Below are 15,214 nucleotides of genomic sequence, written 5' to 3' on the forward strand. Positions count from 1 at the left end.
GTACTGGAAAGGATTCTGAGATAGGATTTATGACTATTTGGAAAAACATAGTTTGATCAAATATAGCATGGCTTTGAGGGGCAGGTCATGCCTCATAAGCCTAACTGAGTTCTTTGAGGATGTGAGGAGATAAGTTGACAAAGGTCAAGCAGTAGATGTGGTGCATATGGATTTCAGGGAGGCATTTGAGAAAGTTTCCCACAGTAGGCTCATTCAGAAACTTAGAAGCTATGGGATACAAGGAAATTTGGCTGTCTAGATACAGAATTGGCTGGCTGAAAGAAGACAGCGAGTGGTAATGGATGGAAAGTATTCTGCCTGGAGTTCAGTTACCAGTGGTGTCCCTCAGGGATCTGTTCTTGGGCCCCTACTCTTTGCAGTTTTTATAAATGACTTGGATGAAGAAGTGGAAGTTTAGTAAGTCTGCTGATGACACAAAGGTCGGTGGGGTTGTAGATAATGTCAAGGACTGTTGCAGGCTACATATCATCGACAGGCTGCAGAGCTGGGCTGAGAAGTGGCAGATGGAGTTCAATGTGGACAAATGAGAAGTGATTCACTTTGGAAGGTCGAATTTGAATGCTGAATACATGGTTAAAGACAGGATTCTTGGCAGTGGGAAGGAACAGCAAGACCTTGGGGTCCATATGCATAGATCACTCAAAGTTGCCACCCAACTGGATAGGGTTGTTAAGAGGGCAAACAGGGTTTTGGCTTTCATTAACAGGGGGATTGAGTTTAAGAGCCACAAGGTTTTGCTGCAACCCTATAAAAGCCTGGTTAGACCACACTTGGAATATCGAGTCCAGTTCTGGCTGCCTCATAATAGGAAGGATGTAAATGCTTTAGAGAGGATCCAGAGGAGATTTACCAGGATGCTGTCTGGATTGGAGGGCTTGTCTTATGAAGAGAGGTTGAGTGAGCTAGGGCTTTTCATACTGAGAAGAAGGAAGAGAGATGACTTGATAGAGGTGTATGAGATAATGAGGGGCACAGATAGAGTAGATAGCTAGAAACTTTAACCCAGGGCACAAATGGTTTGTCACATGGGGTTATAATTTTAAGGTGATTGGAGGAAGGTTTAGGGGAGATGTCAGAGATAGGTTCTTTATGCAGAGTATGTGGGTGCATGGAATGCACTGCCAGTGATGCTAGTAGAGTCAGAGATATTAGGGTGGTACTGGTAAAGCACAGCAGGTCAGGCAGCATCTGAGCAGCAGAAAAATCGATGTTTCGGGCAGGAGCTTCATCATTCTGCCTGACCTGCTGTGCTTTTCAAGCACCACTCTGATCTTGACTCTAATCTCCAGCATCTGCAATCCTCACTTTTTACCGTCAGAGATATTAGGGACATTTAAGTGACTGCTGGACAAGCACACAGACCGCTTTAAATTGAGGTGTGTGTAGGTTAGGTTGATCTTAGATTAAGATAAATGCTTAGCACATCATGGGCTGAAAGGCCTGTCCTGTACTGTACTGTTCTATGTTCTATGAAAGATGGCATGTGGACAGTGCAGCAGTTCCTCAGTTCTTCGGATCTTCTAGCTCGAACACTGTAGTGAGACTTGAACCCAGAATTTTATACCAGCTGCCTCCCAATTTATTTGGAAAGAGCTAAAAACATTGCTGAGGCTGCTTTTCTTAAAATAAAAGGCAGCCAGATCAAATAAATAGTTTGAGTGCAATAAAGTAACAAAAAAAAATCAAGTTATTTTGTTTTGATTCAAATATTCAAAATAGCATGTGAATAATTTGAGATCATTCAGCCTTCTCATTTCCACTGCCTCCTAACAAAGTTGGCCAGTTAATTTAACAATAAACAGGTGGCCCATTGCATTTCTTAAAAACATACTGATCAAGTGAAACTAAGTGCAAAATATAAATAGATGGAAGTGACCTTGGTAAAGTAGGAAAGATATTTGGATATACTGAGAAATTGTACTTCAGTTTTGAGAAAGCACCATTTATTGAAGCTGAATGGTACCATGATGTAATTACCTAATTACGTAAAATTCACATTTGAGAAATACGATTAATGATTTCTGAACTGTGTCAGTTTGTTCAATCGATGCAGTCGTCACTTGGCCCTTCCTGTTGTTGCCATTTCCATGGAATTGAATGTATTGTAATAGCATAAACTATGTTATTGTGACTATTACTAGTCTCCCAAGATGCCACATCTCTGAAATGAATTTGAACATTGTTAAAACAGAACCTTGAAGAGGGCTGGTTGTTTCATATTTCTAAAACTTGCTTTTACTAAAAATGGTAATAATTTAATAAATCAAAAACTTTTTACAACATAGTATAACAATGCAATTTCCATAACCTGAGCCACAAAACTGCAGGATTAGGTTATTTTCCAGTGGCCTTCACAGTTGTCATAGTGGAAGTGCACCCTCAGCTATCACATTAGCTAAAGCATGTCCACCTATTGCTCAGAATGAATCTGATACTTTGAATATAGATGTTGTGAAACTTGAAAGGGTTCAGAAAAGATTTACAAGGATGTTGCCAGGGTTGGACAATTTGAGCTATAGGGAGAGGCTGAACAGGCTGGGGCTGTTTTCCCTGGAGCGTCAGAGGCTGAGGGGTGACCTTATAGAGGTGTACAAAATTATGAGGGGCATGGATAGGGTAAATAGGCAAAGTCTTTTCCCTGGGGTTGGGGAGTCCAGAACCAAAGGGCATAGGTTTAGGGTGCGAGGGGAAAGATATAAAAGAGACCTAAGGGGCAACTTTTTCACACAGAGGGTGGTACATGTATGGAATGAGCTGCCAGAGGAAGTGGTGGAGGCTGGTACAATTGCAATATTTAAGAGGCATTTGGATGGGTATATGAATAGGAAGGGTTTGGAGGGATATGGGCCGGGTGCTGGCAGGTGGGACTAATTTGGGTTGGGATATCTGGTCGGTGTGGATGGGTTGGACCGAAGGGTCTGTTTCCATGCTGTACATCTCTATGACTCTATAAATAACGAAATCATATATTTGGTAATGTTTTATCAAGTTACCTTTATTTATCTACAACAACAGTACAAAGTGATTCGGGCTTGCAAAATAGCAGTGATTCATATTTACAATAAGTACACAATATAACAAACAGAACTAATTTTAAATTGTTGACTGCATTTTTCTCATATTTTTCTTTTTTGTTTAAACTGACATTGTAGGAACTCTATCCTTTTTGCTCCGATTCACTGGAAGTATCCCAGAGGTTCACTGCGAGAGAGGCAGAGAGTCAGGTTTGGAGGTCAGAGATTAAAATGGAGTGATACACTGAAGCTACTGATGCTACAGAACACTGAAAAGACAAAACCATCAATGAAACAGTGAAATTCTATGGGTTCAGGCTTACATAGCATTATGCTTATCTTTTGCCACTGTATGGGGTCATAAAGCTCTTCTGAAGTTGCCTTAGTTCTACTAATATTAAGAAAAAAAGTTACACAAGATCAGTTTGTGTTGCACCAAATTTTCATGTGTAACCCAGCGTTTAATCACTCAAAGGTAACATCACTGTACTGTATTTTTTACCTTGACAATCTTATGAAAAGAATTGTTTGGAATTATCCTGCCTAAATTTGTTTTAGGTTTTTCTTTCTGATACTTGTGAAAAACGTTCCAATATTTTCTGTATTCTGTTATCCAATCATTTGTGAATATCTGTAAGGTAGCTGAGATACCTCTGCTTGTACTTCAGTTAACATTACACCATCCTTTTTCAAATGATCCAAATGTCAATTTCGCATCAATTTCTGACACACTGAATCAGCAAACTTGGAATCTGAATTCTTGAGCAAACTTTCTGCACAAAGTATCCTGAAGAATTACAAATGTTATTGTAAAGATCCTGCTGGATACTTAAATAAATGTCAATCACCAATTTGTGATGAAGGATTCAAGTATAACTGCAGTTAAGACATGGATTGAATGGTAATAATGAATGCATGCTTGCTCAGTATGTGGTGGCTGAGAAGCAGCTTGACTGATTGTTTTTAATTGCAAGCTACTGTATCCCGGCTTCTCCATTACTGCTTAAATGAGGGCTGTGATTAAACCAGAATTTAACCAGAAACCAATGTACAGTTGAGTGCACCTACTCAACATGCTAATGCAGTATGATCCAATTTGTGACAAGGTCTTGACATTCACAGCTTGTTATCAGCTCCAAATTTCTAACCAAGCAACGATACAGCTGTCCTGTTTCATGCATATCTGAGTCTAAACATTTCTTTAATCCAATCAACCTATTGCATTCTATTGGGTACAACTGTATATTTTTCTTTGTTACAGATTTCAGCAATGGTTTTGGCAATGCCTTACTTGGTAAATGCTCTAACTGGTGCTCTATTGAACTAAACACACGAATAAGATCCTGTATTTAACCCCTGGTCAGTCCCAAATTAGCTAAACTCCTTCAGGACATTTATATATTATTATGCCAGTTTCCATGGATTTGGGGTACACTCTTGGTCACCATCTGAAGATTATTGTTGGAAAGGGAATAGAAGTTGAACATTAGTTATGAGTAGGGTGACCCCTAGGATAATTAACAGGCGATCCAAAAGCCATAGTAAACCACTCATTATCAAGATTCGCCATTGTAGTGAGAATTAAGAGGACTACCAGCACCCAAATATTGACAAACCAGACGTTAGAAACACCTTTAGAACAGAACTAGTGATGGGAGAAAAATTCTTCATGAAAGAAGTTAAATTGCACAACTTAATAGGAAGAGTCACCAGTTCTGCAGCTGTGGGACCATAAATATTCTACTGCATTCAAGTAGCAACATATTCACAAACTACAATTGACAAAAAATCCTGTTTTTACATTTAGGAGCGACATGTTTGTTTGTTTCTGGTCACACTTCTAAAACATAATTTCTAATTATTATTCACCTTCAAACATAGGTGGTATCTTTTTTCCGATGTACCCTGATCTATTTCACCTGCTAATCTGTGTAATATTGTGCCAGAGTTTGCAGTCTGATTTTAGCTGCATTAATGAATTGGTTTCAGGATTTTCATCTCACCATTGATATCCAGTTGAATCTCTATCAGTAAGTTTCATTTTACTTTTTGTCTTATCCTGTCAAAGAATTAAAAAAAAACAGGATTGGAGCTAAGTGTGAAGGTCTTGGGTGTTTGCAGGGGTGGATGAGTAGGCATACCACAACAGAATCCCAATGAAGCCTCGGATAGCTAGCTGCTATTTGCCTCAGAATCAAAAAGGCAACAACAGGAAAGTTACAAGTGAAATGGGCAAAATATTTGCAGTTTTGACCAAGTTCTCACGTATGAAGTTGTTCAAAGTGGATGTGAGCAGATTGAGGGAGATCATGAGAAATATTCCATGTAAGCCTTGTGACTGCACGAATACTCAGAAGATCCCGCATAGGCTGCGAAAGGTCAGCTCCTTTGCCCTTCCATTCACAGCTGCACCGGTCACGACCCCCTCCTGGACTCTGCCACTGAGCAACAGAGATTCCATGAAGGTACATTATCCTTTATTCTTCAAGGGAGTACCTCATCCTTACAACACGAAACCGCACAGTGAAATTCTGAACGACAGAGAGGAATAGCATGAGGTGTCCTTCTAATGTGACATTACTTATAAAGCTTCTCAGCCTAACTTACGATACATATTCCCTTCAAAGTGCTGCATTACATTGGGTTATGATGAATAGCAGAGATAGGAACAAATGAAGAGTACAATTTTTTCAAATGAAATTGTTATACATTAAGTGCCATCTATCCTCGATATTGATGATCATATTGTTTTGTTACTGCTCCACGCATTAGAAACATCAGATTGAACCATGTCAAAACACCATAGACATCTTCTCACAAAAGTGCAAATAACACTATCCACATCTTTGTATTACTAGAGGACCATGCACAACAGCAATAAAAAGCTCTGGGTTTTTCATCCCACACCGAGGTAAGATCAATATTTACAACGTTTATACACTTTGTGGCACTAGGACATGCACTTTTAAAAGCTTTGGTTTCTTCAACGCAAAATGGAAAAAGAAAACTGTTTTGGAAAGAACTTTTAAACAATTGCTGTAGATATTTGATGTCAAGTGACCGTACCCATTTTGCACAGATTTGTATTAAAAAATATTTAAAGTAAAATCTTTGGTAGCAAAGCACACAGGAGGCTTGCTTCACACCATCTAGGTCTTCCCTCGAAATAACATAGTTTGTGCTTGAACATTTGGCAGGTAAGTTTTCACTTTACTCTTTCAAATATAAATGGGAAGCAAAGCATCTCAGGTGAGCTAGAAGCCAGTTCTTCCTCGTTTGTTTCCTAACTGGCATCTTCTGCTGGGCTGACCAATAAGTGGTACTCACTATGAGCATGTTGGAGAAGCCTAGGACATTTCTGTCCATTTTTCCAAAGATAAAGTGAGATAAGGATAATAAGTAACCAAGGTAGGAGGACAGAAGACAGCAAAAATGAACTAATGGGTACACTGATAGCCTTTGATGGCCTACATGATCTCGCCAGTCATCTTAGGAGAATCAAAACCTCAAAAACTAAAGTATAATTACTTGAAGTGGCAGCTTCCAAATGTCACCATTACTGCTACAAATCCAACAGCGTATGTACGTGGATATTCAGCAAACAACATTGCTGACTTTCAAACAGACTTGAAATTATCAAGCCATTTGCCATATCTTGATAAATCTATGATGCTCTCACTGAAGATAACCACACTGCTCACATGGATTGACAGCTGTTTCATTTTCACCTATTTATTTAGCAGCACCACCTAATTCAGATTTTACTGACATAGGTTTTTACAAGTAACTGATGTCTGGTGAGGGATGTTGCCTCTTGAGCTGGAGTTTGAACAATAATTTTGCTTTGTCAACTCCCTCATGGTGATTTGATTTGATGAAAAGAATGAAAAAAAAAGCAAATCTCCAGCTAGGATGAGAAATTTCTCCAATTTCCTTTCCTTTATTTCACACCACAGTTTGGTAGAAAACCCATTAAACATGTAATGCCTTGTAAAGGTGAAATTACGCACTGTGGTAGGGATCACTCAATGACATGATTGTGATTTACAGGATGATGGAACGTGTGAAGATGACAGATCTTCCAGTACAATTTCTTTGAGTTTCCTACTGAGCCACGGTATTACATTCAGCAAGTTAGAATAAAGAAGAAAGCCCTGTATGAACCTCACATTGACTATTACTGACTGTTGTTACAATATGGAAGAGTTTGGCTAAATAGCAGCACTGATGAAACCTTGTTTCTTAAAACAAAAACTGAAATACACATTTTAAAATTTAAAAAAAAATCGACAAACCTTTGGGGTGACTGCTTGTCACCCATATGTGCATTTATGATTTGTATCAGTATTGTCAAGTTCATTAATGTCCGTAACACATTATGAGGCAGGGATGGCACTAATTTCAGAAAGGCAAGATTCTGGATTCCAAGAGATACATCTTGATGTGTGAAGTCTGCTGTTCTTCCTTTCTAATTTGCACTGGAAATAACTGCTGCCTCTAACCAGTTTCATTTTGCTGGATGAGCTTTTGGTTATCCAATTGTGCATGTTGCTGCTGTGATTGGTATTTACTTCTTACAGCGGGTAAGGTAGAATTCCGTAGCATGGTACTGATTTTGCGTGTCCTTTCTTGCTCATGGCCACATAAACCTGCCTGCATTGTTCATTTGCATCAGCTCCTGTTCGAACTGTCAGTAAACACACCACAAATATAGCTGTAGCTCCCAAAGTTTGTTCTTTGTAAACATAAACTATTGTACTCAAGGTCATCGCACCCAGGTTGCAAGTCATCTAAAGGTAGTATTCTGAACGCAGCCATACCAGAGATAAACAAAATGGAGAGGTATCCAAAACATTTCAAAAATAAATTGCCATGCTGGCCACTTGATATTGTGCAACTTTGGACATTGCAATTAACCACAAGATCCACGCTTTACTCTCCCTATCTTATGACTTTCTCCATTGAGTTCACTATTCAGCCACGAGTTCTTGACAATTTCACTCTCAACTCTCTAGCGACATGGCGACAATCAGTTGCTCAACTTTATACGCCAGACGCTGTCTCCGTGCTTGCTCATCTTGTTCCAAGGCAGCAGTTATCTAATAAAGGGTAGAGAAAAGTGAGATGGCAACATAATCATAACAGCGTTTTTTTGCAAAAGATACCACATTAGCAGCACAATAAAATAACAAAAAAAAGACAGCTCAGCATTGCTAACAACACATAAGGCTATGTTTCTTTAAAAGGTGAGTGGTTATGGTTGAACACAACGAGAATTAGGGCTTAAAAGCTAATTACTGTGGATGCTGGTATCTGAAACCAAAAGAGAAAATGCTGGAAAATCTCAGCAGGTGTGGCAGATCTGTAAGGAGAGAAGAGAGCTGACGTTTCGAGTCTAACTGACCCTTTGTCAAAATCCGCAGTCATTTGCTTTTATCCAGTGTTTAACCCACCGTCACCTCTCTTCCAGGAATGCCTACCCTGAAGAAGTACTCGTCTCTCTGAGGCTAATAATGTACTCTGAGAGGTACATGAGAAACTGCACTTCGATTCACTGATAGACCAACAATGTGATCCAATGTTGTTGCTTGAGATTAACGCATGGTGGAACAATGAACCAGGTGAATTGAGAAATGCAAAGCAATGGAAGTTCAGAGCCACTTCAGGAACTCTATTTTTCATTTCTCAAGGGTGGATACATAAAAAGGTTCTCTGCTTCAACATTTCTCAATTTATAACACTGTTATTTGGGTTTATAGAAATACACAAGCTACAACACTATAATAGCCTGTTCAATTTGTTCCAACTGAGGCTGAAGGAGTGCACCATCATATTCATCCTACAACTCCCTGAATCCCAACATAACCAGGAAAAGTATTTTTATGAACATGTTCAGCTCAAGGGTCACTGGACTCAGCATGCCAACTGTTTTCTTCTCACAGATGCTGCGAGACCTGCTGAACTTCTCCATCAATTTACCTTTTTCTTTGTTTCAGACATCCAGCATCCACAGTTCTTTGTTTTAATATATGGCTTATCAGATCTGTGCGCTGACAATCTGGTCTGAACTTTCCACTTAGTCCCATCACCCTGCTTCCTTCTACCACAATACCCTTAAATGCTTGCCCACTTCTAAACTCTCAGAGATTTTGTTTCCACTGATATTTCAGACAGAACATTTGAGGTCTGAACAGCTGGTTGGTAAAACATACCTTTTCATCTGTTCTTTTGTTAAGTTTATAACCTGTACATACTGCCATCCTGATGCTGGAAATAAACTTCCTCCTCCAGTTACATCAACATCTCTCAATAATTGAATACTTCCAGCAGATCTCCTCTTAAACTTGTCTGGTACTTTGGTTTCTCCATGAAATTTAAATACACAATCACTGGTTTTCTTCTGTATCCTCTCCATAGATTCTATTCAGGTCTCCCAAAGTGATGTCATTCATGAAAGGAGCACTTGAGGACCTGGCCAAGAACTACCAACTGAGGGAGGAACTGGTGTCCTTCTCTATTGCAGTATGGAAAGAACTAGGTGATGGGAAGTATAAAATGTTCTTGACAGTGACAATCAGATTGTACATGTGAGAAAAAATAGTATTTAGTCGGGTGAATGTGAAACTAGAAGTGAGAACACAAAGGAAGCTAGTTGTTGAGAAGGGTGAAGGCAGAGAATGGAAATGTGAGAAATGAGTCAAGTCCATTTCTGAAAACCCTCATTTAAAATGAGTTCATCTCAGAATTTCTGACATGAAAAGTCATCTTTATCAGAAGAGGGATCATGAACAGGTACAGAATAAAATCAAATGGGTCGATAGAATGCTGAATTTAGAGAATTAGAAAACAAGGGGGTGGAAATCATGCTTCAATGATACAAAACCCTAGCTAGAGCTCACCTGGAGCCCTGTAAGCAGTTCTAGCCTCTGAGCCTTAGGAAAAATATATAGACTTTGGAGGAGCCAGGTTTACTTTAATAGAGTTGTGCTTCCTGGAAATTATTAAATTAATGGATTATCCAATTGAAGTTTCCAACATTTCACATTTAACAAATAGGTGTAAAGTGTTGCAGTACAATAACCTTATAACAAAGAAATTTATTAACTACTGAAAAGGAAAGTTTCCAACATAGTTTGCAGCCTTTAAAATGTAGGACAAGATTGTTATCGCTGCCAAGGTTGTGTCTCTGGCACAGACAATTCTGATAAGAAACAAAAGCAGAAATCGCTGGAAAAGCTCAGCAGGTCTGGCAGTATCTGTGGAAAGAAATCAGAGTTAACATTTTGATCCCAGTGACCCTTCTGAACCCGAAACATTAACTCTGATTTGTCTAAGCAGATGCTGCCAGACCTGCTGAGCTTTTCCAGCAATTTTTGTTTTTGTTTCGGATTTCCAGCATCTGCAGTTTTTTTCATTTTTGCTTCTGATAAGATTGGATCTCAGGAACATATATAAACCAATTGTCTGAGCATTAAGAGACAGGCTTGCAAGAGAAAGAAATCACTTCAGACAGCACGTGTTTTGCAAAGTAATACGTGCAAACTGCAGTCCTTGTTTGCAGAAGCAGCCAGAAGGAGCTTTCCAACCCCTTCGCTAGTCAGTTCAAAAGGATGGATTAAAAGGAGGATAATGCTGCAAGCAAAGCAGATAAGAGACTGCAACCAAAACCACTCCCACGTTTCATTGGTTGCAGGCATTCCCTGTCTCTTTTGTTGATGCATCACATTGAAAATGTTGTTTTTAATGGTCTATTTAACAAACTAATCTAAAATTACTTGACCTTTTCTGGATAAACTATGACTCCCAAACCTCAAAACCAACCCAGTGTAGGTAGAGAAAATTTGTTTTTGTTATTTGGGAGCTGAGGACCAGACAGCAAGGCCTAAAGTTAGAGACAGATTTTGCAGGAATGACATTAGGAAAAGGAAGGTTGAAGTTAGGAACTCTCTTCTGCAAATGGTAATTTATGTCAACTCAATTGTGATTTCAAAACTGGGATTAATCGACCTTTGAATGCTAAATTTATTAACAGCTATCATGCAAAAGTGGGTATATGGAGTTAGGTTAAAGATCAACTGTGATGTCAATGAATGGCAGGACAGGGTTGAGGGGCGTTTTAAAAATTAATTCATGGGATGTGGGCATCACTGGCTCAGCCAGCATATATTTCCCAAAAGGGCAGTTAAGATTCAATCACATTGCTATGGGTCTGGAGTTACAAATAAAGACAGCAGAGCACATAAGGTTGGCAGATTTCCTTCCTTAAAAGATGTTGGTGAACCAGATTTGTTTTTAAACCAGTAGCCAATCCCTGTTGTGATATTTAGAGGTAACTCAACAGTTGCCATGGTCTTCTGGGAGTAGAAACAGAGTTTTGTACTTAGTAAGCCAATCAGGAACAGTGATGGGTATATTAATCCATTTTTCTTCATGGGAGTGCTCAGATAATTGAAACTGCCTTTCTAAACTCTCACTCATATCCATTGTGCTATTGAAACTAAATTACTTTAAAGCCTAAAGATCAAAGAAGTCACTCTCAACTTGTTTTCAGCTTTGAAATAAAACCCTACTTTTAGTTTACTTGTGGCCTGAGCATTCCAATTTTGGCAAATTATTAACAACACACTCACACTTTGCATCCATACAGAGAATATTGCAAACTATGTGCAACATGTGTCTCTCACAATGACTTTATGTAAGTTAGACGTTTACAAGCACATGTGACAATTGCATGCGAGGGAGTGTGTGTTCCCAGAGCTTTAATTGGTATACCACCTTCATATGCAAGTCAAAATTCACCCTTAATAATATATGCCCTGAGAGAAAGATGGTCTGAACATTCCTAATGATATTATCCATCAGATTACAAAGCACGTAGTGCTGGTCTTTATCTGCAGCAGTCACCAGATGAAGTAAAATATAATTTTGCTTTGTTCTGGTGCAAATGATACTCAAAAGCTTAATATGCTACTAAAGAATAGCTAATGCAAAACCAACACTCCAGATAACGAGCATAAAATGTTGAGATCTGTGATAATTTGTAATAATGAGATTTTTCTATATTACTACCTGTTTGTGTGGTGAAATTACAGTTTGAGTCAGTGGATAGAATATTAAATAATGTTCATTAACACTGCTAATGAAGTACCACAAGGACCATCATTTACTTGTGCACAGAAATAATGATTTTATCTTTCTGTTGGTTTCTTCACCAATGCATAGTTAAAGGCCCAATAGAAGCCCCATGAGAACTACTTCAGAAATGATTCAGAGGCCAGATCCTCTAATTTCTCCTCCAGTCAAGAAGATGGTTGCATTCAAATTAGCAGAACACAAAAAGAATAATCCTTGAATTATTAAGTTTTTGATTATGTTCTCGAAGCATAAACAGTCTGGTAAGTAAAGACTCCCAAGGTTTAATCTAGCTGCTATGGTACAGCAGTCAGGGGGATAATGACAGGGCCAGTCCCCCAGGTCCCAAGGTGTTTTACGATTGTAAGTAAAAATGACTTTGTGATGAATTCAGAAAATGAAAATGTAATAGAAATAAGCTGAAATATTAAAGTTTGGTCTTTTAAGTTGAGAAAAGGCAGATTATATTAACATTCCCATGGTGTAAAATCAGACTTCAATTATAATCAAGAACAAACAATCCTGTACAAGTAAAAATGATGTTAAATGTATTTTAAAATTCATAGATCTTTATGTAACAAAGTGTGCAGGCATTTTCAAAATTCAACAGAATAAGATTTGGGTGTGATGGTTGTGTTGTGGGGGATGGAGAGGCAGTGGGTGGGAGGTGCATACTAGAGTTGAAGACACCATTAATTGCATCAATGTATACTGATGATTGGCAAACTATTAAACTTACACTAGGGCATACTTTCTCAAGCCAGTATACTAGTCAGAGAATTTTGAACACTAACCTCTTCACTGTATTTGGTAACGTAAGAGTAGATTTCATTCAATGCACTCAGCATGTTAAACTCATTGACATGCAAACGGGATTGTTCTGCCAGGTAAGCATTCATGTCTTGATCGCTAATTGCAGACATTTTGGCAATATCAGCGTAATACCTTTAAAAAGAAAAATGTGTTTCACTGGCAGCCTGTTCACAATAATATAAGCAGTAACACTCGATTAGTTATTTATTCACCATATGGAAATGCTACAGATAAATGAACGAAAGGAATTGTATGAAAATCAACTTCATTTTGGCACAGACATATTGGTCAATATCTACAAATCACATACCAATGGGATTCTGCAGCCAAATTCAGCCACGTGAATCTGAGCATAGAGTTTAGTTACTAATAACAAACTAGTAAGGTGCAGTGTTTAAAAAAAAGTTTGAAGAATCTACACTGACTGTGAAACATTGAGTTTCTACCCAGAGTCAGATCTATTGCTGCACTAGGAAACTTTTATATTCAGAAATGGTCACACAAAGATAATATTTGGTCTGTTGAGAGCACAGAATCAAAGAATCAATTGTGGACAAACAGACCATTGACGTAAACCTCAGAATAATTATATTTTATGGCATGTGCACTGACGAATAGGGAAAGAGAATCCAAGCAGACACTGCCCTTGGCCACATTTGCATACAAATGGGAAAAAAAAATTGTGCAGCCGCAAAATACAACTGTGATTAATGACAACAATGAAAAGTGCCCCCAGACATCTGGAATGCCCTCGCTCCACCAAGTGAAATCACACTGTCAGCAGCTTTCAGAGTCTGCCTTCCAGTTATTTGAATGGGGAATACGGGGCTACGTTCATTCATTAATTAATCCCCATTTCTGAATCTTTCATGTCCCTTATGAATTTTGAAATGTGGATTAATTGATCACAGGCAACCCAACGCTTTTGAAGCTAATGTTAATGTGTTTGATGAGTGGGTGAGACACATTTATAGCAAACCAAGACAAATGAAGCAGCAATTTTCGTTCTTGAAACCAAAAGCCCACCTACATACTTTTTCCCACACACAGTCAGGAAGTGCTTTACAACATTCCCGTGTAAGTCATCTCCATTTAGAAACAAAGAAATACAATTTAAACTGTTGAAAATTTTGGTTAAAACCAACAATGACCAGCCCAAATCCTCATAAGTGGCAAGTCTGGAGTACTTGTATCTGATTAATGTGGACTGCAATGAAATAAAACATAAATTTCTACCAAGTATGCTCTTCTCTAGAAATGGTCGCTATGATTTGGAGATGCTGGTGCTGGATTGGATTGGACAACATTAAAAATCAGTCAACGCCAGGTTATAGTCCAACAGGTCTATTTGGAAGCACTAGCTTTAGGAGCGCTGCTCCTTCATCAGGTAATAGTCCAACCTATTCAACTGTAACCTGGTGTTGTGTGATTTTTAACCTTGTCTGGAAAGTTATTAGTTCTTCACAAACAAACAAGCAATGAGAATTTAAATAATGTTAACCTCATTTTATGTTGAAAACAGGATACATATAGGCACCAATAAAAGACAGAAAATGTTGGAAAAAGATGAGTCATAATTAACCCGAAATATTAACTTTGTCACTTTCTCCATAGATGCGAAGAGACCTGCTGATTATTTAGCATTTTCACTCGTCATTGCAGACTTCCAGTAACCATAGTATTTTGCTTTTCCATTGCTGTCTAGGGACTGAATTCTATAAAGTGGGACTGAATCAGAAGTCATTCTGGTCACAATAGAACATGATGCTGTGAATTAGTTAAAAGAATTGATTTTGAAGTTTCCTAATTTTGTTGAATGGAATATTTACAGTGAAAATGTCAGAATTCCTATTAACTTAAATGGCAGAACACTAGTGTGCAAATGCATTGAGAGAAAACACTGAATCTCAGGACATTATGGCACCATGTGACATATAAAATGATAGTTTTGCATTACATACTGATCTAGAAGTCAACTTAATTTAAACAGCTAAACCTGGTTATGACAAACTCCCAGGGACTGTCAAAGCACTTTGTTAAAAAAAAAATTGCATTAGTGGGTTCATCACAGCAAGTTCTGAAACTGTTCTAATAAATATAATGGAACTTCAATCGAGATCAGTAAAATTCACTTTGCTCTGGTGAAAAGCTTGCAACAACAGGGTTTAATGGCAAAGCTCCATTTCTCGCTGCAGTATGTCAGTTTCAATCTGTTAATGGCACCAGCTAACAAA

The 15,214-nt window shown here is 38.4% G+C and overlaps 1 protein-coding gene across 1 annotated transcript in view; it reads right to left on the minus strand.

Annotated features, from left to right (window-relative positions):
• Window positions 1-3,016: 3,016 nt before the first annotated feature.
• plxna2 (plexin A2) overlaps window positions 3,017-15,214 on the minus strand; it is a 463,799-nt gene continuing 451,601 nt past the window's right edge. Inside the window, exons 31-32 of the mRNA XM_060845449.1 lie at window positions 12,962-13,112; window positions 3,017-8,134 (exon numbers count right to left, since the gene is read on the minus strand). Of these exons, the coding sequence (XP_060701432.1) occupies window positions 8,039-8,134; window positions 12,962-13,112 (247 nt within the window). The 3' untranslated portion in view covers window positions 3,017-8,038. The remainder of the gene's footprint in view (window positions 8,135-12,961; window positions 13,113-15,214) is intronic.

The sequence above is a fragment of the Hemiscyllium ocellatum genome, chromosome 26, assembly GCF_020745735.1.
Source record: "Hemiscyllium ocellatum isolate sHemOce1 chromosome 26, sHemOce1.pat.X.cur, whole genome shotgun sequence".
NCBI classification, from domain to species: Eukaryota; Metazoa; Chordata; class Chondrichthyes; order Orectolobiformes; family Hemiscylliidae; genus Hemiscyllium; species Hemiscyllium ocellatum.